At 45.2% G+C, this 26,442-nt stretch overlaps 2 protein-coding genes across 10 annotated transcripts in view; one reads left to right on the forward strand and one right to left on the reverse strand.

Annotated features, from left to right (window-relative positions):
• Nucleotides 1-1,655: 1,655 nt before the first annotated feature.
• p2rx1 (purinergic receptor P2X, ligand-gated ion channel, 1) lies at nt 1,656-20,731 on the forward strand. Of its 5 annotated transcripts, XM_056440843.1 has the most exons (14): nt 1,659-1,924; nt 11,615-11,759; nt 12,658-12,729; nt 12,989-13,058; nt 14,006-14,093; nt 14,232-14,312; nt 14,940-15,081; nt 15,177-15,322; nt 16,352-16,442; nt 16,528-16,593; nt 16,679-16,774; nt 17,150-17,215; nt 17,341-17,376; nt 17,478-20,731. In XM_056440843.1, the coding sequence occupies exons 1-14, from the start codon at nt 1,788-1,790 to the stop codon at nt 17,481-17,483; spliced, it is 1,242 nt and encodes a 413-aa protein (XP_056296818.1). In that variant the 5' UTR covers nt 1,659-1,787; the 3' UTR covers nt 17,484-20,731. The 5 variants fall into 5 exon arrangements, with proteins under 5 accessions (XP_056296802.1, XP_056296793.1, XP_056296818.1 ...); XM_056440827.1 differs by having other exon boundaries at nt 1,656-1,924; nt 12,989-13,046; nt 17,341-20,731; XM_056440818.1 differs by having other exon boundaries at nt 1,657-1,924; nt 17,341-20,731.
• Nucleotides 20,732-21,468: 737 nt separating this feature from the next.
• camkk1a (calcium/calmodulin-dependent protein kinase kinase 1, alpha a) overlaps nt 21,469-26,442 on the reverse strand; it is a 59,962-nt gene continuing 54,988 nt past the window's right edge. For 3 of the 5 annotated variants that reach the window (XM_056440802.1, XM_056440774.1, XM_056440782.1), the window contains 5 exons: nt 25,672-25,759; nt 24,798-24,926; nt 24,304-24,407; nt 22,082-22,129; nt 21,469-21,746 (listed from right to left, as the gene is read on the reverse strand). In XM_056440802.1, the coding sequence (XP_056296777.1) occupies nt 21,674-21,746; nt 22,082-22,129; nt 24,304-24,407; nt 24,798-24,926; nt 25,672-25,759 (442 nt within the window). In that variant the 3' untranslated portion in view covers nt 21,469-21,673. Of the gene's footprint in view, nt 21,747-22,081; nt 22,130-23,858; nt 24,041-24,303; nt 24,408-24,797; nt 24,927-25,671; nt 25,760-26,442 lie in introns of all 5 variants that reach the window. The other 2 variants (XR_008834815.1, XM_056440792.1) reach the window with 2 other exon arrangements.

The raw sequence follows: 26,442 nt of genomic DNA on the forward strand, positions 1-26,442 counted from the left end.
TGCTGACGTCAATACACTATTTCACAAGGCAGCTATTAAAGCCAACCGTGCCAAAATTAAGAGATATACAAGAACAAGCGAAATAATGAAAAATGGTTTGACAATTAATGTAAAAGTATGAGAAAAGATCTGCAAAAAACATCGAACTTAAAACATTGAGGCTTACAAATTAGCTTTAGCGAAACTCTCAAAAGATATAAATACACAATTAGGAGAAAAAAAACTAAATTATAAAAATGAAAGATTGGAGAAAATTGAAAGCTCCATAAATCAAAACCAATTTTGGGATATGTTAAATACAATTAGCACAACAAAACCGCAGGCATTATCAATTCAAGATGGTGACATTTAGAAATCACACTGAAAATCTTTATAAAGACATTCCACAAATGAACTTAAACAAAACCACAAAAGTATTAGAGAAAAACTGCAAACATTATAATTGACAATTAAAAACAACCAAAACCCTCTTGACTTCCAAATCACTTTGAAAGAATTAATGGGAAAAATAAAATGTATCAAAACTAAAATAAGTATGTATATGTATAAGTAAGTGTCATTCAAGTGCCATTCAAGTGCCACTGAAGTGCTAATCTGTTTTTCTTCAAGGTATAGTCGGAAAAGATGTGTTTTTAGTTTCCGGCGGAAGATGTAGAGACTTTCTGCTGTCCTGATGTCAGTAGGGAGTCAGGACAGAAAACAGTCTTGATTTTCTCGAGTGATTAGGTCGAAGTGACGGAGTCACAAGTCGATTGGTAGATGCCGAGCAGAGTGAACATGCTGGGATGTAAGGCGTGACCATATCCTGGATGTAGACGGGGCCGATCCGTTCGTAGCTCGGTACACAATTATAAACGCCTCTCGGTAGAAGCCAGACCATCTCAATGTCTTGTTCATGAATTGGTAGAATATCTCTTTTCTGTCAGGGGTCAGAAGCAGAGACAGATCCTGACCACGTAACGACTCAGTGACCATGGCAACCAAGAGAAAACAGAATATGTGGTCACTCTTCGACAGGTGAGGTTGAAGCAGCGATGCACTTCCTCCTAAAATGTGATAAATATACAGAAACAAGACAAATATTCTTAAACCATCAGCCACGTCTCTGGTTGCAGAGAACTGAGAGAATCCTCTAAACTCGAGAGGGAAACACAACACAGCACATCGTGTTGCATCGTATGTTCTATCTGCCACAACCTGAGGGTCAGTGAGTGACCAACACACACACACACACACACGCACGCACGCACACACACACACACACACACACACACACACACACACACACACACACACACACACGCACGCACACACACACACACACACATATCCTTTATCAAAAAACACAACTGTTTTATTTGAACTTATTTACTGTATAGTTATTTACTCTGTTATATTATTATTGTTACCTATCTATTGATATTGATAGTATATTTTTCTGTTGTTATGTCTGAATGCTTTGGCAATACTGTTTTTGCAACATTCATGCCAATAAAGCATATTTAATTGAATTTAAATAAGAGAAAGAGAGAGAGAGAGAGAGAGAGGGAAGGAAGAAGGGAGGGAGGGAGGGAGGGAGGGAGGGAGCTTTACACTTGAGGACTGCTCATGAAGCGTGTCCGATGTTACTTATGAGAGGAGGCAGAGAGGATCTTCGCCACCAGTGAGGAACTAAAGCAGAGGTCACTAGGAGGATAAACAGGGTGATTGTATGTAAGTGGGGTGTGTAGAGAGAGAGAGAGAGAGAGAGAGACCCTCCTCTTTGTGGGGCCAGCCGATGAGAGAAGATGAAGAGCCAAATCACCAACGGCGTCTCCGACTTCTTCTTCGAGTACGAGACCCCGCGCCAGGTGCTGGTGAGGAACAGGAGGGTGGGAGTGGTGTGCCGTCTGATCCAGCTGGGGGTCCTGGCCTACATCATTGGGTAAGACACAACACATTCATCCGTCATTCCTGTGGAAGGGCAACAGGCATACTTTGGTTTGCATTGTCATGTTACAACTTGCGTGCAGTGACGGTTTGTGATGCAAGATTACCTTTCAGCGGCACTTTAAATTCCAAGAACTTGTTTTCTTTTCATGCTGGGTTGTTTTTTAACTGACATACTTTTGATATCTTAATTCTGCTTAAATACATGATGGGGGAAAAGCATCCCATGCTATTAAAATTGTTCGAAAAATATAAAGGAAGACTTCTCCCTTGACTTCAAGTGGGTGCCACCGATGGTCAGAGACACTCGCTGCACCCTGCCAGCTATACTGTTGACACAGCAAATAGGAACTGCAAACAGACGGGAAGTCATGACAGATTGAGTGACGGCAGAAGGGACACGAGCGGGATATCTTGTTAAATGCACTTCTCAAGTTGAAACACACACAACCACAACATGCTTGTTATCTTACACTGTAAGAAAAAGCAGCTACGGCTGCCAAACAAAACAAAATTTCTTTGGGTGTTTTCCGTCAATTGATCTAGTTTTGCGCAATTAGTTATTATCAGTGTTGAAAAGGGTATGAAATGACGTGTCTGGTCACGTGACTGTCTGGACGACCGCTCGGTATTTTGTGTCTTGTGTTGTCATGTCTGGAATATAACACGAGCGCAGCATAACATTACCTGGGCTAAACATGTAAAAATAAGCTAATGTTGATGTCCAAGGCGACACAACTGAAAGAAAAAAACTGCGAATTATTCAGTAGCTACTACTAGCTCACATGAGGCTAGCTCAACCCCTCATGGGAGAGAGAGTAGAAACACCTGTTCCGGTAGTCCTCTACACACACATCTCCACACTCATGCTGCGACATGTTGGACTGATTTCCTGAACACTCATTCTGAGACTTTTTTTCTTTTCTTTTTATCTTCGTTGCATTTCTGTTTGAATTAGTTTTAAATGACTCACTGACCACTCGTGCGTGTCTGCGCTCGTGTACGAGTGTGTGTTCCCCTCCGAGCATCAGAACCTGAGGCCAGGTGCCAGAACATGTTACCTTCTGCCGGTGACGCTGACCAAACACGTGGTAGAGATATCTTCTCAAAGTTATTCATATTGGACTCACTGCTGGTTTCTCCTTGGGGCCACGACTAATGTGGATGCTCCTTTTCTTTCATTTAAAACCTTGAAAAGTCTTAAACTGGGAACTATGAAACAGGATGTGAGTTTCCTCTGTGCGCTGGCATTAGTGAAAAAATAAGAAAAGGCCTCGTGAAATTCAGAGATTTTGTCTTTTTTCGCTGTGAAGGGTACATGGTGCACGACAGAGCTCCTTCTTCTGCTGTCATCCCACCTGTCACTTGCCTTTTGGTGATGGGGATGAAATGGGATACAACAATACGGTTGTCTTGTCAGGTGTTTTAGACCTTGGACTTGGTGCAAATCTTTTTTTATTTATTAAATCTGTAAAAATATAGGTATTTATTGTAGTTAGAGACTTATTTTACAGATGTTGTGCTTTCATTAACTGACAACTTCATTCTTGTGCATGAAAACATGTGCATACTTGGCTTCCTATTTGAGTAAATCTCACAAAAAACTGAATCCAACAAAAATCCATTTGAAGGAAGTGAGGACACGAGAACAGCAGCCTCGGCAAACCATAATTAACTCTCGCCTCGTCACTTTTAAGTCTACAAAAATGCCCATCTATTGTTTGCATTTCGTCGTGATGAGCTGTGATATTTCTTATTTTGTTGTTCATTCAACACTAATCTCAGAGCCACAGTATGGTGGGAAGAAAAGCCCTCTGCACATCAAGGAGCCTCCTCCTCCTCTCTGCCTCTCTGCTCTGCTTCTGTCAGAGCAGATACAGATCTCACTTAGACTGTTGTTTTAGGAGATTCCTCCATTATTTCACGCTCATGGGTTTCTTTATTCCATTAATGTGTTCGATTTCTTTCTCCCTCCCCTGCATCTTGAATGTAAGCTCAAAGTTTCACGATTTGATCTCTGATAGAAGTTGTGGTGTTCAGCTCATCGTGAAAACGCTCCTACCTCATATTTCGGTCTGCGGTTTGAAGGATGTTTCCGCTCATCTGGTGCTCGGAGGTGCTTTCACCATGCACGGACAAATGAACAACAGTACATGCTGCCCTGTAGGCTTTTTGCTGGGGGGTAATTGCTTTTCACACAATATATGCAATAGCTCTGTGTGTGCGTATTGCGCGTGTGTGTGTATGTACAGTATCTTGCCAGCGCATACCAGCTGTTATTCCTATATCTCCTGGGCAGACACTGATAGAGCCACACAAGGAGGAGCTACACTCTGCAGAAATCTAAAAGTAATGCGCCCGCTTAGTGTAATTTGAAATAAACGAACAACAGTAAGAACATATGCCTAAAAATGACATCATTTGTTTCTTCATTTGAGGTTTTGGAAGCGTCATAAAAGTTTAAGCAAACCAGAACTGACTGCCAATATTCATAGGGACACTGAAAAATGCATTTGAGAGGTCAACCACCAAAAACCATTGAGCATCAGGCGGGACCTGTCACATAATGGTGTCAGGGTTGGGGACATTTGAGGCTTGTGCGATGACGGCTGCATTGACTGTTTTGAGGTCCTGCACAAAGCGCCAATCTGTTGGTCTGCCTGCATCTCTGATATTTCTAACAGGAAAAATGGGAGTCTGGACATGGAACAATGACCCCGGCCTGTAATACTATGTTCACAGCTAAAGCGACGCATTTTCACGCGACGAGATCCCACATACAGACACATTTTGGGCGACGCAAATTTCGCCCCTAGTATTAATATAATAATTTCAACTATGAGGCAATAATTTCGCAACTCGGACCAATCAGCTCTTGAGTTGCTCCGCGCGTCATCACTGTCCCACCGTTGTTGAATCAGAACAAGATGGACGACAAAGTTACCGCTGCGGTTTGCGGATACCCGGAGCTCTTTAATGCAACCTCTTATGAGTATCATTTGGGTTTTTCGATGCGTGCTAAAAACGGTACTTTTAAAAATACGTGCCTAAACGGTAAACCACCAATACTCTTTTTTTTTTTAAAATGAGGAACACAACCATTAAAACCTCTTTTATTCCCTGTAGAAGCCTTTATCATGAGCACTGACACAAGTTATCTATTGTCATGTAGCCCTTATATAGGGTAAATCTGTCACTGTTTTGATGGGCAAAGAGAACAACCAATCAGAGGTACTGAAGATGACACGTGACAAATAAAGTTTTGCTTCTGACTGACAACTTACACTGAAACTTGTCTTTATACGGTCTTTCCTCCTCCGTCATTGAAACAACTCTCAATGTCAGTTTGAATGGATGAATGACGAGACTAAAATGGACGCTGACATTAACGGAAGGCGGCGTGGCATATCGATCCCGGATTAGCGCTGCCCCTCTAGTGGCCGGTACTACTACATCCCCCCCCAGACCGGAAAGCTATAGGAATAGATTAACGGTCGTCCAGTATCCAGCCCAGCCGCCGGCTCGTAGTAGTGTGGGCGGCCTCTCGCCCGGCCGCCCCCCGCGGGGGCAGGGCGGCGCAGCGCGTGGTGGCCGGTGCGCACAGGGCCCGGCCCAGGAAGGCTGAGGTCGAAGCGACGGTCGCCAGCGCAACCATCAACAGGCGGCCGCCAGGAAGCGCGCCCCCCCAGTCAGGACGGGGGCCGGCGCCGCAGAGCAGCCCGGCCCCCCAGCCCGGGTGGATGGGTGGGGATGGATGTTGCAGCGCCGACTGCTGATGGCTCAGTGACACCTGTCCCATTTGTGGGGGCTCGGCCTTGCTGCTCTGGAGGAATACTCTTTCTCACGAGTGTGCCGGCCGCGGCGTCTTTGTGAGTCCCCCAGAGGGGGTGATGCAGGACACAATGGATCCCAAGGGTCAGCCCCTTAGCCGCCATGCCGCCCATGCCTCGCAGGGAGGCGGTTATTCGAGAACTCGAGGTTCACGGCGGTTCCGGAGCCAAGGGGAGCCACAGGCGAAGTCGCTGGCGAGGTTGCAGCGAGTCAGGCGTGTTGTCGCCAGGCGCAGTTGCGCACGCGAGCAGGAGGCGCCGAGAAGGCGTCCCATCAAGGCTCCGACGGCCCGACGTTGGACATCAGGGCGCTTTAGGCTCTGCCCCCCGCCACTCTGCCCTCCCAACAGAAGGACACACACGTGTCTGACGTGTGTCGGAGAGGAAGTCCAGTGTGCCCAGTGTCTCTCGCGTGAATTCCGTCAAATCGGCCGAGCTCCTCAAGTGAGGGAGTAAAAGAGGAACCAGGGACCCGGGCAGCTGCCAGCCCCGCTGCAGTACCGCCGCCGTACCGCCTCAGCTCCTCCCACCCCGACCGCCGAGATCCCATGGGACCAAAGTAGTGGCGGCCCCCCAGGTAGACAGTCAGCAAACACCGCCTGGGCGCGGGGGAGGAGGGCAGGAGGGCAGGGGTGGGGCCGCCGGGTGTGCGGGCCCGGGGGCATTGCACACACCCGTCCCTGGTGGCCGCCCCCCCGGACATCCCGGGGGCCTATAGCCCCCGGCCAGGCTGCACCCCAGGTGCCCCCCACGTGACTGCACCTGATGGCGGAGGACTCTCGGAGGAGGATGGGGGGGGACGGACGCCCGAGGGAGTTACGCGGTCGGTCCCGGTAGACGTGACTCACAGATGCTGAGACAGACTCGCCAGAGATGACAGACTAACCCAGAGCAGGGTCGTTAACGTCAATCCCTCCTCCTGTGAGGCAGGCGCCAGGTGGCTGTCTGATGAGGGTCGCCTGGGTCTCCCAACCGGCTCAGCCAAGAGGCGGCTCAGAGCTCCTGTGCGTCGGCTGCGGGGGTAATTTGCATGCAAAATAGGTCTACCGAACCAGCGGACACAAAATTCAACCCGCGGCAACACTTCAAAGTAGCAATTCCTGCAAAAAAACAAAACCCAACACTGCTGCACACACTGCGCGGCCTCCCCCTCAAAGTCAAAGTTAATAGATGAGCTATCGTGACTGCTGAAGAGTGGTCAGTCACCAGAGTTTCAAATTTAATAGTTTTTTCAATTTTAAAAGCAAGAAAAAGAAAAAGAGAAATGTGCGGCTGCGTTTGTCCGTCCTATCGATTTTTATTGAATTGGTACGTATTGATATTAACCCTGGCCCTACTTATGAGTACCGGAATCGCAGAGAATATAACAGGCACGGGTGATGTTATGTATAAATATAAATATATATATATATATATATATATATGATATAATGTTATGAACCCAAAAACAAGGGCGTTAGAGGTTCCGCTCTCGTAGCGCTGGAAGCGGAAGTCTTTCAGACGTAACAGTTCACTTAATCGGTGAAAGTGACCGAGCTGTGTGAGCCTACGGGTGATGTTATGAACCCAAACACAAGGGCGTTAGATGTTCCATCTGGATATTACTAGCATTGATGATGAAAAATGATAACTCTGTGGTGTGGAATTCGCACTTGTATGCCTTTACGAAGAGGTGATTCCTCAACAGCCTTTAGAGGGCTTGGCGCACATGTACCACAAATTCCTGTGGAGATCTTAAGAAGACCAGAATGTCATCCAGATACACACAAACACAAACATTGAGCAGATCCCTGAGAACATGATTGACCAACTCCTGGACGACAGCAGGAGCATTTGTGAGACCAAATGGCATAACTAAATACTCATAATGTCCACAAGCAGTATTGAAGGCGGTCTTCCTGTCACACCGTGGTGAAGCTTGTCTTGTCTTGGGGTTTTGTCTCGTAACTTCCTGTTTTATTTTGAAGGCTAACTCTCCTCTCAGGTCAGTTGCTTTCCCTTATGTCATGTGTCACCGGGTGATTGTCTCTTCCCTCATCCCCCTCTCGGACTCTTATCAAATGGTCAGTGTTGCGAAGATGGAGTTTGGAAAAAATGGTAGCCCCTTATAGCAGTTCAAATGCAGAGGAGATAATGGCAAGACGGTTCCTGTTCTTTACCTTTATGCTATTGAGTCCTCTTTAGTCAATTCAAGGGCGCAAGGTCTTCTTGCTGACAAAGAAGAAACCAGCCTCCGCACTAGACGCGGATGAGACCTGCAGCCAGAGAGACATTAATATATCTCTCCCTGGTCTCGTCTCCGGAGCAGATAGTGAGAAAAGTCTACCTCTGGGAGGAGCTGTTCCTGGGAGAAGGTCAATAGCACAGTCATATGGGCGATGAGGTCGCAACCACGTTGCCTGGGTCTTGTAAAAAACTGTTCAGTTCCAGAAGTCCAGTCCATGTGCGGATTATGTCTCCTAAACCACCCATAGACCAAAATAATCGGTTGCTGTAGGGAATGGATGAGGTGGAAAGTGAGTGTCTCATTGTTATGACCCGACATTGTCATCGGCAGGGGAGTTGATCGATGAGTGACCCGTCAGAGGAGGCGACCGTCTAAAGCGGTGGTGTGGATGGGTTTCTCCAGGACAACCTGCCTGATCCCCAGCTTTGAGGCCAGAGCCATGTCCATGAGATTAGCATCTGCAACGGAGTCTATGAGAACTGAAACTGTGTGGTTCTTCTCTGAGCAAGACAGCTGAGCATTAAACTGAGACTGAGCCGGCATTTCAAAATTCACATTCAGACTCACCAGAGTCCTCTGGATTGCTGGTGAGCGACCTCTTTTACTGGGCAAGATGTTACAAAATGGCTGCTATGGCCGTAGTACAGGCATCGATCCTCTTACAGGCGGCACCGTCGTTCCACTGTGGAGTCGGGTCCGCCCCAGAATCGGCTGATTGGTGAAACGGCACTGGTGGGGTGACCGAAAACCCCCGCTCGCCTCTGTTCCCACAGACGACAGTCGATACAGATGGAGAGAGCGACCAACTCATCCGACTCAGCAGGAAGATCTTGCGTTGCGTCCTTGACGCGGTCCGACAGACCGTGGTAGAATGCGTCCAGGAAACAAAGTTTTTTTTCAGCTGCTGTCTTTGCGGAAGTCGATAGTAATCAAACAAGGATCTCCCTACCTGCTTCAGGTCAAACAAACCTTAAGCGGCCTTTCTCCCTCGGGACCTTTCGGAGGGTAAAGCGGAAGACTGGAGCTCAAAAGCAAGGGAGCACTGAATCAGGAAGGAACGACAGGAACCAGGAGCACCAGAACAACACTCCGGAGGAGGCAGGCGTGCCTCTGACACAGAAGAAGCGCAAAGGGGAGAGCTGGGAGCACTGGCGGCAGCTCGCTTTGCAGCAGATACCCTCAGCAGAAGATTACGTAGCGACTACATGCTGCGCTCGTGACAGATGCCCATTGCCTGCACTGCTTTGGCCAGGAAGGAAAGCTGCTCCTCGTTCCTGTTGGTCAGAGTCAGAGGTTCCATCTCAGGATGTGCAGAGTCAGCTGAGTTCTTTGTTGGCCAGATTGTACTGTATGGGTTACAGGTACTGGAACTCACAAGCATGACTCAGAGGCAGATGGACAAGCATCACACTTTTACTTAGTTTCAGGCAGGGTCTAAACCGGGAGGTCAGTCGATACAGGCAAACAAATTTGATTTCAACATCTGAGTGATAGTTTTTTGTCTCACTACTTGCAGTCCTGTGGAAGTGGAGATAAGGCTGATGTCAAAAGAGCACATGAGATTTCTGCCCATTTAATTAATGGGACAAAAAAAAGACAGTAAAAAAAGAATGACTTGTCGTTATGTCAGGTTCAGGGTCAGTTGAGTCAGTGTGTGGAGGTGCGGTAAAGTTTTTAACAACTGTTAAACCTGACGCCCCCTTGAGAGAAAAATACTTTTGTTGTATCACAGAGTGTGCATCAACTAAACATTATAATTGTTTCCCTTGAACTTGAACTGTGTGTGGTTGGCATATCTTTCAGATAAACTTTGCATAAGTGTGTGTAAGCAAAGGCTTTTGTTGTTTCTCTAAATGTTTTATGATGTCAATTTGAGCTTGTTGTTGCTCTGCTGTGTGTGTGTGTGGACATGAGGTTACTGCAGGAAGTGTGTCTTCATTGCAGGCGGCGTGTGTGTGTGTTGGTGTTTTACTTCCCTTATCATGGCGAGGCCCAGGTGTGTTGGTTACAGCGGGTGGATCTTGCTGAGCTCCTCCTTGGTTGCAGGACTGTCTTTTTGACATCTCACATCCACGGCCTCTGAATCGGTTTTATTAGTTGGGGTCATGTGGGCGGTCTTTTCATCTGTACCAGTTTTCTCCTGCGCGATGCTTTGAGCTCGCGCAGCATGTCTCTTTATCTCGACCAGTCGTGAATCCACCATGCCGACAGCATTACGTCAAACGGACATTTTGATGTCGGGCAGCAATCGATTCATGAAGGCGGTCTTTAGGTGTGATTCCTACATCTCTATAACGTCTCCTAACGCTGCTGGTTGTTGAATGCCGCTGTTAAGATTAAAAACACTGAACAGTCTTTGGCAGTAGTCATGGACAGACTCACCCAGGTTTTGTTTTGTGTTGTCGATGAAGGACAGATCGACTTTGTCTTTGAACATTGTCTTTTTATTCTCGCACAGGGGTGTCAAGGCGTCTCTCTAGGGCTTTGTTTGCATCTGCATTCTAGTCTACGACGAGCGCAGCTGTGTCTTCTATCTCCAGCTGGTTGAGTTTTTGGTATAGGGTTGGACCCACGTGACTCATAAGGAGGCGTCGAATTTCTGCGAAGGTGGTTAGGAACTGCTTACAGAAGTCCATGAATGTTTCAGCAATCAATCTACCTGAGTTTTGGATTGTCAATCCAAGGACGGAACACAAGGATTGGGCCTGCAGGACCTGGAACATTTATCATGGGTGCTGTTATTACAGATGTGGACGGTTCTGGAGTCTATTTTCTCAGGCACTATGGTTTTAGCATAGGTCAGTTCCTTTGCCGTTTGCCTTCGAATCCTACATTCACATTATTTTCCCCACAACATTAGACATTTCTTATTTTTCTCTATTTCTTCTAAGTCTTTGACTTTTACCCTTTTCTGACTTTTTAAATCTTTCACCTTCTCTTCGAAGTCTCTTCGTAGCATCCCTAGTTTTGTTCTCCTAAAAGAACCATCTTTTGAAAACCCGAAAATGTTTTACCACTCAGGCAAACAGTGTAATGATTTATTCCCATATTTCTCTTTCATTACGTCTACAATGGGTAAGTAAAAAACAAACAGATTTTTTATCGATTATGCAGGTCGAGGTCGCAACTATTTGATTTTAGAGTTTTTTCTGAATGCAATCATTAGTTCGTAAATTAGTAAGATACTTTAAATATGTCTTGATTTGTTAAATCATCTGACTAATTGACACTAACTACAAAAGGCCATTGTTTACTTTGGCATGGGACAGTAGGTTGTAGCAACGGTGTTGCAATCGTCACAGTTGTTGCTTTGTGTAGCATTCAGATCACTCAGAATTACATGCTGGGTAACAACAACGCTGCAGTTCGCTTCAACCCTGTGATGGAGCATTGTAATATATTTACAAAAACTGACAAGTTATCACTTTGAAATATGTATTCGTAAATATCTGCACTCGATGAGCAACGAGCAACGTGACATTGCAGAGCAACAATCACTTTGCACATGGGTCCCCGTGAGGGATATAATGCAGCATGTCCACATCCGCGCGGCACAATGCCCTTGCGGAGCAGAGTGGGGTCCAGGGGTCAGACGGACCTGATACGATGCTCTCCGTGTCTCCCGCAGGTGGGTGTTCATCTACGAGAAAGGCTATCAGTCAACGGACATAGCAGTCAGCTCCGTCTACACCAAAATGAAAGGAGTGGGCTACACCAAAATGAACGGAATTGAGAGGGTCTGGGATGTGGCCGACTACGTCTTTCCGCCGCAGGTTGGTGACTGGTTGGCCGCTTGGCGCGTGATTCCCGATTGGTCAAGAATGGGTTTTGCACTCAGTCACTGATTAAAGTACATCTGGGTCAGAGTCAGATGTCATGGAGTCGACATCCACAGTCTGTGTATCAAACTGTCAGAGTGCATAAACATCAGGTGGTGTCAGGCGGGCGACATTGAAACACTTTAAAGAAAGCTGTTTGGTGGTACACACACACACACACACACGCACGCACGCACACACCATCAAGAGTAAATTTGGTTTACAACTTCAAGGTATCTCCCTCCAAAAGTTGTTGAGTGCATCCTATAAAGAACTGGTCAAACAACCTAACAAAGGGAGGATCCCGTCATGCATGTGTATATCTCTCTCTCTCTCTTTCTCTCACTGTTTACCTACAATGTAGTTGTGTCATGCTATTGGTGGGAAAGAAATAAAGAGACACAGGGAAGATTGTTGTGTTTGCTTTGGGATCTGGGCGTGGGCCTTTCTGAATTCAGAGTAGGTTTGGCACATAGTCCTGTATGATAAACCTTTATAACGCCTTTCACTTTGATCACTAAGTTGAGTGATCTAGTTTGAGTCAAACTTCAATAAATATGTCATTCTTTATGTTCTGAATAAGAGGATAAATTCAAAGGTCAATAGCGCATGTTGTGGTAGACGATCCTGCAAAACTGCATCGATGATACCCCCTAACACTAAACGGCGTACGACGCAGCGATACAGCACCAATGACTCAAAGTTTAGCAGATTAAACACTCAAGATATGATGTAAAGTGTTTGCACACTGTTTTTACTTCCGGCCTGAGAGTCAGATGATAAGATTGATACAACTAACTCAACTCAAAAACGATTCCTTTAACACATCACTTCTTATAATCCTCAACCTCAGGGAGACTCATCTTTTGTGGTGATGACAAACTACATCATAACTGAAGGCCAGCAGATGGGAAAGTGTCCAGAGGTAGGTGAAAACCTTTCCCCCTTCCTCTCTCCTGGTCCCTCCCACTGAAACACGTCCATAAATAGTCAAACTAAACTAGAATCCGGTCTCATTCCAAGACTGCTTCTGTAATTCGGTAGCGGTTGAATATTGTCCAACTAAATGGCCTCAAGAGAACATGAACAGTAGTTTCTGTACGCTGCCGGACATCTTCATATGCAGAACTTTGTTGTCTCTTTGTCGTGTCCCCCCTCTGACCCCAATCTCTCCTTTGCAACAGCTCCAAGGCAGGCACAGCTGCAGCTCTGACTCTGAATGTGAAGGAGGGAGTTACAAACGTACGGGACATGGTAAATCCTGATGGCCCGACATTGTGTGACACCAGCCGTCCTCACTGAACCGTCTGTCCATCTTGTGGCCTCTCTCAGACCCTCCTCGGCTCTCTGTTGTCTGCTTTTGTTCTCGTCCCTTCTCAAATATGAACTCCTTCGTGCCATGTGACAGGAACAAGATGCACCGAGAGGAGGGGGGGGGGGGGGGGTTAGGCATGTTATCGTGCATGGTTATGGAGCGGTGTGTGTGCAGAGAGGGCCCAGGCTCCCGAGAACCCCCGTAGGACGAGCTCACACAGTAGAGAACTAAAACACAGGGCGTCTGAGTCGGCGACGGTAAACATTTAGATGGAGCTTGTATGCTGCTCTCGTCCAGCGCCGAGAAAAACATGACTTAAGATCAACAAACTCAGTCTTAACAACCAAACACACAGTGAGTGAGCATTGGATTACAACCATGCCTTAAGCAAGCAGACATGTGTTGTATATACAATCGCAGATGTTACAATAACTCCATGCCTAGGAGCAGGCATGAATCATAAACACACAGAGACATCAAATACAAATAGCCATTCAGACGAGAGCTTCTTTAATAGGGCCAGACATAGCACGGCGAATTCAAAGAGCGGTTATGAACATTTTACTGTCCTCCATCTGTCCAGGGGTTACCTTCAGAGCCTTTTCAAGCCCTTGGTGCCTCACATCGACTTCAATAAGACCGATGTTAGCCAGAGCTTTAGATCTGTCTGTTTCAGACCAGTCAAGTGCACCTCGAGGAGACAGCATTGCTCACAAGGAAAGAGCTACATCAGCGCTTGCTGTTGATGCCGATTCAAGATAGGGTGATGCAAGTTAGCGTCAGGGCCCTCCAGTCCTTCATTCTGCTGCTGCTTAAAATTAAATATGCTGTTGCAAGTTTTGTGTCTGGTGATGGTGATGAACTCTGGAGTGTCTCTATTTACAAGGGCAAATGACGGGAGTGTGCTTGAACGCCACTAAGACCTGCGAGGTGTTGGCCTGGTGCCCCGTTGAGAACGATCACGACATACCAGAGTATGTGGACTTGTTGAAATATTCCATCTGCAAGTTTGAGATAATAATTTTCTGTGCACAAGAAATATCATTTGTGAGACGCATTTCTGCGACCCAACATGCTGAGTTTGACATTCTCTTCTCTTTACTCCCAATTAGTCCTGCTATGTTGATGTCTGCAGAGAACTACACACTGTTCATCAAAAATTCTGTAACCTTCCCCATATTTGGCGTCTCAAGGTGATTACTTCATTCCTATTGAATTAAATTCAGCTCCAAATGTTTCCAACGGTAGAAAGATAAATAGAAATGTTACATTCGTTGTCAAGCTTTATCCTAAGATAATTAATAGCAAATAGAAAGAAGAATAAAAGATCTGGATTTCATTGTGGGAACTGTATTATTTTGTGTTTTGACTTATTCTAGGAACTGAAACTCAGGATATCTCAGCTTCTACTGCACTAATATCAACTTTAGTCCTCCGACTTTTTCAAATTGTGACTCTAAACAGATGAAAAATAGCCTCTTGGCTAACTCTGGCACATTTACTGCAATGTTTTTATCAATGTGCACTGTCCCTTATTAAATAAACCATTAAAAATGTTTTTTTAAAAGACCGTGAAGTTAGAAAGTTTTGCCATGCCAGAGGTTCAAACTTTCATGGTTGGTAAAAGCAAGCAAAATACATGTCTTAATAATTGTTGTGCTTTTAATTTAGCAAGTTAACTTAAGATTACAATTTATTTATTTTACTTATAATGGAGAAACCATATGAACAACGAAATCCACTTAGAGGTTCTTATGTTTCCCGAAACGCTAAAACAGCTCTATTTCCATCCATGCCTTCTCATGACCGACTGCTTTCAGGAGCAACCTGGTGGAAGGTATCGAGGCTGACTACATCAGCAAATGCCTCCACGATCCGAAGGACGCTCCACTGTGTCCCATATTCAGACTGGGAGACATCGTTAAACTGTCTGGCTTCAACTTCGAAACAATAGCCCGCTTGGTGAGTCAGCTGATCTTTACTCAACACCTCGTCACAGCGGCACACGTGTTATAATGGAGACTGGTGTTGTGTGTGATGTGCTTGCGTCCTGGCAGGGAGGGGCCATCGGTATCGTGGTGGACTGGACATGTAACCTGGACAGGGCCGTAAAACACTGCAAACCAAAGTACAAGTTCCACGGTCTGTATGGAAACCCAGCGGAGACCGACAAGACCAGAGCTTCAGTGGGCTACAACTTCAGGTGTGTGGAGACTCTTCCCTGAACTGAAACACACTCTGGGTTTGTACTCTGCAAAAGTAATTCTTATATATGATGTGAATATTTTGGGAAATACACTTATTTGCTTTCTCACTGATAGTTCAGGACAAAAAAACATTTATGCCACCGGTTAGCTGACCTTAGATTAGCATGAAGACAGGAAACCGGGAGGGAAACAGACGGTCTGGTTTTATGGTGCGTACATAACACTCCATAAAACTATAAAGCTTTACACTTTATTTCTTTGTAGATATTAAACAAACAATATAAAAAATTCTGGATGCAGGCTGCCTGAAGTTCATGATGTTCACAACATGGCACCCACACTTGCCTCAAACCACCGTGGGATGTTGTTTCTATAATAATGCAGGAAGGAGTCTTACAATCAGGACATTTGTTGGTTGCCAACAAGTGGCTGAACGAGACCACGAGACGCCATAGTCTGCCTTCACAGACTCGCTGTGGGTCCTCACGCTCATGCCGCTGTGGTGTAGTTCCTTCAAAGCCCAACGTTAGCTTGATACTTCTGCCGACTGCATTCACGGTTCAAGACTGCGTGAAGATTATCTTGCTGAACAAAATTTGTCCGTAACAAACTTTTGTTAGACACAGAGCTGCTTTTTAATTTAATTTAATTCCCATTGGCTTTTCTTGACCAAGAACCAATGGGATTCTTCCTTTGGATTTCGGATCGCTGCAGAAAACAAGCTAACGTGAGTTAAATGTAAAAAGGTTCGGCGATGAACAAACTACATCATTCTACCTGATAGCAACTACATTGCTATAAGCATCCACCATTCATAAGATATTTAAAAGCTTGAAAATTCACAATTCTAATCTTATAATCTGAAGGTTTTTACTAACACTTTATAGTCCTGTTTCGCAGTTGTTGAAAGCTGCTACGCGACATAATCTCAGAGATGAATAAGTGGCAGAAGCTAATATTGCTCAAAGACCTCCGCGCATACATTCCATGTAACATATTGTGATTGTGCCCGTGGCTTTGTGTAGGTATGCAAAGCACTTTCTGGAGGGCACGGTTCAGAAGAGAACCCTTCTCAAAGTGTTTGGCATCCGGCTCGACATCATCGTGCAATCACTGGTCAGTGAAACGTGTGGAAAAAAAATTATCGCAGGAATTTTTTACTTGAGAATGCTAAATGATTTGATCTCTCTCCTGCCCACAGGCCAGAAAGTTTGACATCATCCCAACGCTGACCGCGATAGGCTCCGGGGTCGGCATCTTTGGAGTAGTATGTTGCAGCCTGACCCCCATATAGTTTGTTTTTTATCTGTGGAATAATTTGCATCTTAACTGTAATACCTCTGACATTACAGGCAACCGTGGTCTGTGACCTGGTGCTGCTCTATTTGCTCCCGAAAAGAGAATTTTACAAGGAAATGAAGTTCAAACACACAGACGCATACAAACAGGTAAGGTCAATGACGCACACACATTCTGTTGTGATCATGCAAATTCAGTTAAACCACAAGATGGCAGCAGGGAGGCCTTTAACGGAAAAACATCCTGACATTCAACAGTGCAAGTTTTTATTTCAACAACTTTTAGATACATTTCAATTATTGTGAAGGAAGGTTACATTTTACAGAACTAGATACAACCCCCCCCCCCCCCATCTTTACACACACACACACACACACACACACACACACACACACACACACACACACACACAGCAGTTTAGGATCCTCCACACATGCTCCAGAGCATCTTACCCCATCCCTCCCCTTAAATAGTCCCCCCCCCCCCTCTAACTGAATCAGGCGTAACATGTGTTGTACTTGCAGCATGACAGCGAGTTGCTTGGTTTGGAAACAAGCGACAAGACATATCAGAGCACTGGCGGGCCCAACGTGAGTGCACGTAGACGTCGAGACACTAGAGTAGATTCTCCATGTATTCATTGGCGTGATGTCAAGGAGAATCCTCTCCTTTAAATCTTAAATGTGTCCTTTAACCTCTTGGTTCTATCCCACAGGGCCCAGACTCGGATGCATGTAGGACAGAAACGAAGGTAAGATTCATAAATGTACCACAAAAAATAATAAAAAACATTTCAAAAAGCCAGTTTGTTATTGCTTTTCTGCCACAGCTGAGGTTGTGTTTGTTCTGCAGAAGTGACCCGGGAGAAGACCTGTGAGGTGGTACTTTTGAAGCAGTACCGACATGGGACGCAACAACACGACACGCAGGACTCTGGATCAGACAGGACGCCGTCTCAAAGACATTTCTCTGTGTCCTGTTCTTTCTTCAGCATCTTCGACATCCTCACCAACATCCTGAGGGATTGTGACTCTCACTGTTGTATGCAGAGCTTTAGCGTGGCTCAGCTGTGGACCTGTGTTTTCTTTTCTTCTCTTAGTAGTCCGGTTTGCTTTTGTTACACACTTTGGGTGTAACCTCCAACCTCCAGCTCCACCCGTATCTGTGCGGGTTAGATGAACACTTTATTGCATCTGGGTTTACAGGATTCATCCCGTCTTTTGTCGAAATAAGATGACGTCACTGTCGGAGTAACTCATCCCCCGCGTGCAGCTGGTGATTAGCAGTTCAATAAAAGATGCACAGAAACTTTACTGGGTGTTTGTGTGTCTCCAGTAAATAAACAGGAATACAGTCAACATGTCAAGAGAATTCAGATGTTCTTTGTATTTATTGTCTTTGATTAGGCCTAGTTGTACAAAAAGCATGCAAAAAATAGCTTCTTTATTCAATTCAATTGTTTATTTGTATAGCCCAATTTAACAAATTACAAATTTGTCTCGGAGTGCTTTACAATCTGTACACATAGACATCCCTGCCCCAAAACCTCACATCGGATCAGGAAAAACTCCCCAATAACCCTTCAGGGGGAAAAAAGGGAAGAAACCTTCAGGAGAGCAACAGAGGAGGATCCCTCTCCAGGATGGACAGAACAATAGATGTAATGTGTACAGAAGGACAGATTTAGAGTTGCAATACATTCAATGAATATGACAGAGTGTATGAATAGTTCATAGTCGGCATATTCCACGATGGAGACGTCCACGATCCATCAGGCAGATGGCGGTGGGGAGAAGTGGGCGGAGTCTCAACAGTGGGCGGAGTCTCAACAGGATAGTGGCGTAGTCAGTAGCAGGAATTCCACGACCCAGACCTCGATTTATACATTACATATTTACATTGCAACAACTGCATTCCAGACGTGCCACGCGCACACGCATGCAGATCTGAGTCTTCTAAATGGTGACGGTTGTGCGTTTTTTGGGGGGGAGAATAAAGTATGTGAAGGATTGGGGGTTCCTCCAGTAAAGAATGTTTGCATCATTGAAAGGTGACCTTCAAGTTGAGATGGTTTCAATGGATAAACGCTATCGTTTGGCCAAATGCAGTTCATTTTAGCATGAGCAGTCAGAGTTGTATATCATATTGTTAGTTATGCGATATGACTATCTATCAATCATGACTAATTGTTTAAAAGCTGACTAGACAGTTTACAAAAGTTGGGTTTTGCAAAAATGAAAAAAGGCGGGAAGTCTCAAGCTGGAAATGGGTGCGGCCTACATGATTCCTCTGACACCTTTAATTTTCTTTTGGTTAAAACTCCTAGTTTAAAAGCTTTAGATAAATGCTTTAAAAAAAAAAACCTAACCTTTGGAGAGGCAAACATTTACTGAAGCAGACTTTTAGCTGTTGAATACATGGTCGCTGGGTGGCAGGAAGAGACCCTCATTTAACCCTCATTCAACCCTCCAACCACAGGATAAACGAGGGTGAAATGCTTCCTCTTCCAGGGCAGCTTGAGATCCTCTGGAGACGGTCCTGAAGACAAAGCTGCTCCGGTGCCCACACGACGGGCATCAGACACACGTCCCTCGCCGGTTCCTCCAGTCACATGCGTCGTCACTGAAGCTGCAGCGGCATTTTGTCACAGAAGGGAGAAAGAGTTCCACCGAAATGAAAACATATTGGGAGTTTATCAAAAGAAAAAAAGAAATCTCCAAAAACAAAAAGTATGAATGCTGCCACATGCAGATTGATTATCAGAAGCACAGGAGACTGTGAGAACAGACGGGTACACAGTAAACATGGTCTGTTACAGGCCAACCACATAGACTAGACAATGTTACACAGCTGGCAGGGGCAAGTAGCGTGTGTGTGTGTGTGTGTGTGTGATAATAATAACTTCAGTATGTATCTTAAAGTGAAAAAGTGCAGATATTTAAATTGAAGCAGTATTTTTGTTTCAACAAAAACAGAGATAAAATAAAGGGAATGCCAGTAAAGCACTGATAACAATATTGCAACTTCCGACACCGACGAACTTCAACACAAACACACAATTGCTGGCCACGTTTCACGGTTTCTGAAGCTGGAACACGCCATTTCATATGTTTGGGGTTCAAACAGCCCTGGTCACTGAGACCCTCCTCAGCAGAGAGAAGGAGAACGACTTGAGAACACGAAGGAGCCTTCATTGCAAACTGCACACAACATATCAGAGGAATCCCTCCTCAACATATTACACTCTGACTGGACAGTTACACACAGCTATGCAAACATTTATCTGAGGTGGAAATGTTCTTATTGAGTTGAGTTGGTGGAGACAAAACAGCCTACAGATGTCGCCTTTTTCTTCTTTTTTTAAAGTTATAATAAAAATTATAATAAAACAACGTTTTGTCATTCATCACAAACATGTGTGATCGCAAAGGGTTCAAATGCAAACAAGCTAGCTCATCGAATAAATAATGGTCATATATTGGGACTGATTATCTATAATGAATCGATCTATTAAATATAAGTACTGATGGTACAATCGTTTTTACAATAGCCACCAATGAATACATTTAAAGAAGAATTAACGATGACCAAAATTATGGCATACATAAAAGAGTGAAATTAAGCTCCAATACTTAGTTTGACACATCTAGCAATACAACATTAAAAAAAAAACCACATTTGTTATGATGCTGAGGGAGAAAAGGACTTTTGGTGGAATAACATTTTGTGAAACGGTGACTGTTGAGACAAAGCACACCGTTATGACCTTTATGACCTTGATCTTTAGGACCTTTATGACACACCTTAACCACCATTTGAGTCCCTTTAATATTAAGTCTGTCAAGAGAATACTGAAATATAAATCTGGGGTGTTAGAAAATAAAAAAAAGACCTTTCTCTGCTCTACCTAAGAGAAAAAGTCAGACCCCCCTCCCAAGCAAAAAAGAAACATATACAACGCTCCTCCTTTTTTGACCTCTTGTGGAAGAGCACTCTTTGATGTTCATCTTGAACAATGAGATCATACATGCCTTTAAACGAGCTCTGCATCCAAGTCGGTTGTGTAATAATACATTCTCATTGGCAAGAGTAATTACTTAAGGCCAGGCAGTCGGAAGCCCTTCCCCCCCCCCGTCCGTCAACTCGCCATCAAACATTCCCCTCCAAAAGCTTCAGTTTCTCTCACAATTCGCATTTACTTCCCATCTAATTCAAACGCTACAGTAAGAGATGAAAGACCAGAGCAGGGAGCAGCAGACCAACAGGAGCCTGAAGAGACTCCCAACACACAAATAATTGCACATTACACGGCGGCGAGAGTCACTTTCAACCGCGCTGCAGCACGGCGAAGCCGCTGGCCTCGCCGTGTGCCGGCCCCCTCCTTCCTGTCAGAGAAGGTCCCCCAGTCTGGCCTGAGGACCGTGCTGCCGCCACAGGGAGGACTCGGGATCCAAAGCAAAAGCTCCCGATGGCACAGACACAAGAACCGGGCCGTGAAGGCGATAACATCGATGATACCTCGAGACATCTTTGTACAACGTCACTGAACAGACAATATAGTGTCATCAACATGCTGAAGTCTGAGATGTCTCTTGGTTAGACTGGCTCTGGCTGGGACAGCTGACCCGAAGCAGTCTGATGAGGAGGCCTCACTCTTCATCCATGCAGAGGGTAAAAAAGCGTGACAGTGTTCTTCTTCCTGACGCCCGCTGACAAACGTGTCTTTCTTCAGCGGAGATTCTCTTCTTGGTTCACTGATGCCCGTCACAACAGCAAGTGGCTGAGCGGTTAACATTGTGGATCTAAGTCAGTGCCCAGAGGAGGAAGATGTGTGTGTGTGTGTGTGTGGGGAGCTCCAAAGCTGACGGGTAGCACAAAGAAAAACCCGATAGCAAACCAGCGTTAGAGCGTAAACAAAAAGCGATAAAGCGGGTTTAAAAACCATCAGTCTGTCCAGTGTATAGAACAAAATGCATATGTACTGTGTCACTGAGACGTGTGGATGAAGGGGGGTCGGGCGGGGGGGGGGGAAAGCTCTGTTGAAAGACTCAAGAGGAGGGCTCGTCTTCGTGCAGGTCCTCCAGCTCTCCGTCTCTGGGCCCGTCTCCCGTGCTGCTCTTTCTGCAATAAGAGATGAAAGAGAGGAAGCAGTCAACATGAGACTCCAGAGGATTGTCTGAACGATCGTCTCCAAAGGCAGAAAGGCCAGAGAAGCGCGTTTGTCCCACGATGGACGCTAAAAGACGACACAGGATGACAGCAGCAGGGAGATGAGGGGTGACAGCTGGGGAAGGGTTAGGCTACTCCACCACTTGTCACGATGGGGATGAGCGAGAGCGGAGGAGTCTAAGAAGATAATGATGATGGTGGTGACGATGACGATGGTGACGATGACGATGGTGGGCTGGCAGATGTTGGACAGACAGCGTCCCGGACTGTGCTGCACAGAGTGTTACCTGAGAGAGGGGTGCAGTTTTAAAGTGGACCGGAAGGGCCAAGAGTCCCTGCAGCAAAGTGGGAGAAAAGATGGGTGGAAAAAAGAAAGGGGTCATAGGTGAGAGGGGAAAGGTCACCTCAGGGGGTCAGGGAGAGGTCAAAGGCAACATACTTCCCCTCCTGCACCTGAAGATGCTACATGTACGTGTGGCTCTGATATTAGTGCAGAAATGACGAGTACATTGATTAACCAGCAGTTTAATAATCAATGGCCAATTTTGGTTTGTTTTTAAACTTCATAGCAATATAAATCAAATATTTTAGAACTACAATTTAAAAAATGTAAATAAATCCTCTTTGTACCTTTAAAAACAATTCTTTTTTTTAATGGGGCTCCCTTTGTTACAAATTTAGCTCAAAACGAAAGCGGTTGAAAAAAGGAGACGACTCATGCTACGCGTGAGCCTCCGATGCCTGCTCCTGTTTCGGGTCGCTCTTCATAGTCCTCCTATTAATCATACGCTTTATAGTTGGTGGTGGCATTAAGATCAAGAATCAGCAACTATGAGCTCATGGACAGACATTAAAGATATAAACTAGAGATGCACAGATCAGGTTTTTGGTGCCGATCACCGATCACTGAAATCAGTATCTGCCGATCACCGATAATACGATCACCGATCACTGAAATCAGTATCTGCCGATCTGATAATACCGATCACCGATCACGGTGTCGATTGAAGCATTCTATTTATTGTGTAGCATTATTGCCTAGGACTATGAGGAAATACATATATAAAGCAACTCAAACATGAAAGAAATTACCGATTTCTTTAAACATTTAGGACTTTTACTTTGAAAAATGTCCTAATTGATACATTAAAATGTATTGATTGCTATTTTAGGGGATTTCAGATATGTATGGAACACATCTGCATTTTTCATTTCCTGGAACTCTTGGGGAAATCTATATACAGGACTTTTTTTAACAAACAAAAGTCTGACTTATTTTTATAAACTCTTCCTTGTTTGAATGTTTAATGTTTTAATGTTAGCATAATTTAAGCTAAATCTAAGAAACGATCTATAAAGATACAAAATCAGTTAATTGTTTACTTGTATATTGTTAGTGTATGATTTGTCGACATCTTATTTTGAAAAACGGATGTTGTTTCACGTGGTTCTTTCCGCTAACTTTGCAAAACCGGATGTTGTCACATAAATCCTTCCGCTAACTTTATCAAAACCCTCGCGCGCTCCCGATCGAATGCGTTTACCGTGAACATCAGTCTATAGGGGCAGACATGTGAGAGTCGGCTGAGTTGACCCAGTGATTCAACTCGGGGGACGGGGACGCCGCTCGGTGCGTGAGGATCCCCTCGTGGACCTCTGACCTCTGCGGCCCTCGCCGGGCGCATTTACTTCTTTGGGGTGCGCGGCGATTGAAACGTCTCTGATAGTTCTCGCAGATGTTACGTCATCTGATCGGCCGTTTTGATCGGCCGTTTTGAGAACGCCGATCAAAACCGATAATGGGAATATCGGCGCCGATCAGATCGGTGCAACCCAAATATAAACTATTTAGTTGAGTTTAATTTACAAGACCAAAGCCTTGGGTTCCCCCCCCCCCCCATTCTCCAGCAGGGGGCAGTGTTGACTCAAACTCCCGTCACATCCTCTGGAAACACCTTCGCCTCTCATAATGCAGTGAAACGGGGAAGCCTCGGACTATTCATCTACAGAACCTCTTTACAGCGGGAGATTAGAGCCTCATGAAGAAGTCTGCCGGACACACACCACCGATGACTGTTCCAAGGGCCCCCGCTGTCCAGCCTGGGCCTATAGGTGTCGTGTACAACAGCTAGAGATGTTTATTGCCAGACTGGTTCAGACGATGGCTCGTTTATTTTCTTCCAGCAATGCGTTCAAGGTCAGCCCAAAGGCAGAGGTGGATCTGTATCATCCTCTACTCTCGAAGGCTGGAAGCAACAAACAAGAGAGACACTTATAAAAGCTGGAAGCTGCGCTGCATACAATGAAATAATGAATGATGGTGCTATGGCAACGCAAAGCAGCTGCAGCGGCTGCCGCGGGGCTGAATGTTCGTTAACCTGATACAGCAGACAAGAGGAGACAGGTGTGAGGCACCGGTCTCTGTCACAGTCTCAAGCAACAAGGACGAGCCTCGCGTGCTTGTGTCTTCTTCATCTTCTCTGGGTGAGACACACACGACTGTGCTTACATGAGCAGGCTGCCAGGCGCAGACATGGACCGCTCCTCTCTCCTGCTCGGGCACTCGAAGGGGTTGCTGAAGGAGCGTTTCCTCAGCATGGCTCTCACCAAGATCTGAAAGATTGTTTGTTATTGAATTTGAACAGGGCTGGTTTGCAGCAGGAAGGTCATACATGCTCATGTTCATAACTTGCTGACGTCATGTCAGTCCACAGAGAAGCTATCATTGTTCTACCCTCGTCATCGGCTTGTAAACATCTATCGTGTGCTATAGATCCGAGGATCGATGGTGCTTATAATTTGTGACCTTTAATAGGCGGCACTACGCTGTGGGTGCCTATATGTGACACTACATCACTGATGAAACAATGATTTGTTGTTTCCAAATCAGGTGGATAAGACTGTCAAATCACTATGTCTGCAGGGTTACGTCACAATCGTAGAGAACTAATGATGAGCGACATGAAAGCGCTCGGGGAATGGAGGACGCTCAGGGCTCCTCACCACGGCAGAGAGGCTGGGAACAAACTTGACTGAGTTCTGGATGTCCTCCTCGGTCACCTCCACCGCAGAGCAGTGCTCCTCCTCCAGAGGCAAGGGCTCTGTGCCTGCCTGGGTCACCCACTGGTCCATCTAAACACACACACACACACACACCTATCATATACCTATACACAAGTCTGGCTCTGAGTGCTCAGCTGAGTTCATTGCTTCATGCTTTAGACATTCCAACGGGTGACTGCAGTTTGCTCTAAGCCCTGCACAGCAGCATATTTTACACTGTTATTGATTTATAGATGAGCATTTACTGCCAACCAGCCATCTGCTTTGGTTTGTATTATTGTGCTACTAAAACCAAAGATTTCAGTCGCTTGAGACACGTAATCCATGACCAACAAGCTGGAGTTGACTTTTTATCAAATGTATCTATAAACGACTCAATAGTTTCCAGTTTTCAGCAAACATCACTCAAACAAAATTAAAACATGCATTTGTTGGGAACTATTCTCCCTCCTGGACTCAATCGTGTGTAATAAGCCGCAATTTATTACTTTTGTCAAATAAGAGATGTGCTTGTGTGCGTGTGTGCGTGTGCATGCATGTGTGTGTGTGATTGATGCCCTATTATCTCTTGCTTTCAAAGACACACTCAGAGTCTCTGGTGAGAACATGACTCATGACGCATGATTAGATTGTGTCATGGAAACACGGAGGAGAGAGGGGATCTGTGATGGCTGGTCCTGGACCTCCCTCTGTCACTGGCTCGGCGTTAATGGCGCCCTCCACAACCCTAGTGTGTATAACCCTTTTGAGCCAGTCCCAGGAGAATGTGTCTGAACCTGAACAGTGACATCGTCGTTAGGGAGCTGCTCGTCACCTTGATCTCAGGGATGGTGATCCTGGTGTCTGGGTTCTTGTCCAGCATCCGCAAGACCAGGTTCTGCAGCGCCTCACTGATCTTTGGCCTGCACAAAAACACAGCACAATTATTCGAGAATGCTATATTGGCTTTTGAAACAACTGAAAACCATTAATAGCAGCGATTCTCGGCCAGGGCCGACCATTGTTTGGAAATAGGTGAGAAGATTGTGGAGCTCAACTAATTTGAAGAAATATAAATCACAATTTGAATTTAAAAAAAGATAGGTGCTCGTATTAAGTCAGCTGCAACATCTGAACAGTTGTAAGTGTGAAAAATCGAAGCTAATCGGAGATAAACTGTAAAGTGTAAATAATTAGCTTAAACTAATGGATGGACAGCTAAAATAGAGCTAAAAGTCATGATGAACTGTTGAAATAATAAGTAGTGGAAGGAATTGGCTTAATTAGATAAATAGTTTGCTAAAAAATAAAAGGAACACAAGTAAACGGGTGACAAAAAAAAGGTGGGTGTCAACGAGGAGGTTCTCTGGGGGTTGGGATGACTGGTGTCTGGGCCATTTTCCTTTACTGGGATTTAAAGAGCTACAACTGGAAGGGAAGTCAGCGCTCTAAATATCATACATCATATATCCTGTATATGTTTACCGTGTTTATGAAGATGCACTTTCCCATAAATAACCTGAGGAATAGAGGTTATCTATTTTAGCTGTAAAAGGAGCTTAATGTGAACTCAGCCTGATCACAATGCACTCTGCCGACTGCCTCA

This window comes from Pseudoliparis swirei, chromosome 3 (assembly GCF_029220125.1).
Source record: "Pseudoliparis swirei isolate HS2019 ecotype Mariana Trench chromosome 3, NWPU_hadal_v1, whole genome shotgun sequence".
Lineage (NCBI taxonomy): Eukaryota > Metazoa > Chordata > Actinopteri > Perciformes > Liparidae > Pseudoliparis > Pseudoliparis swirei.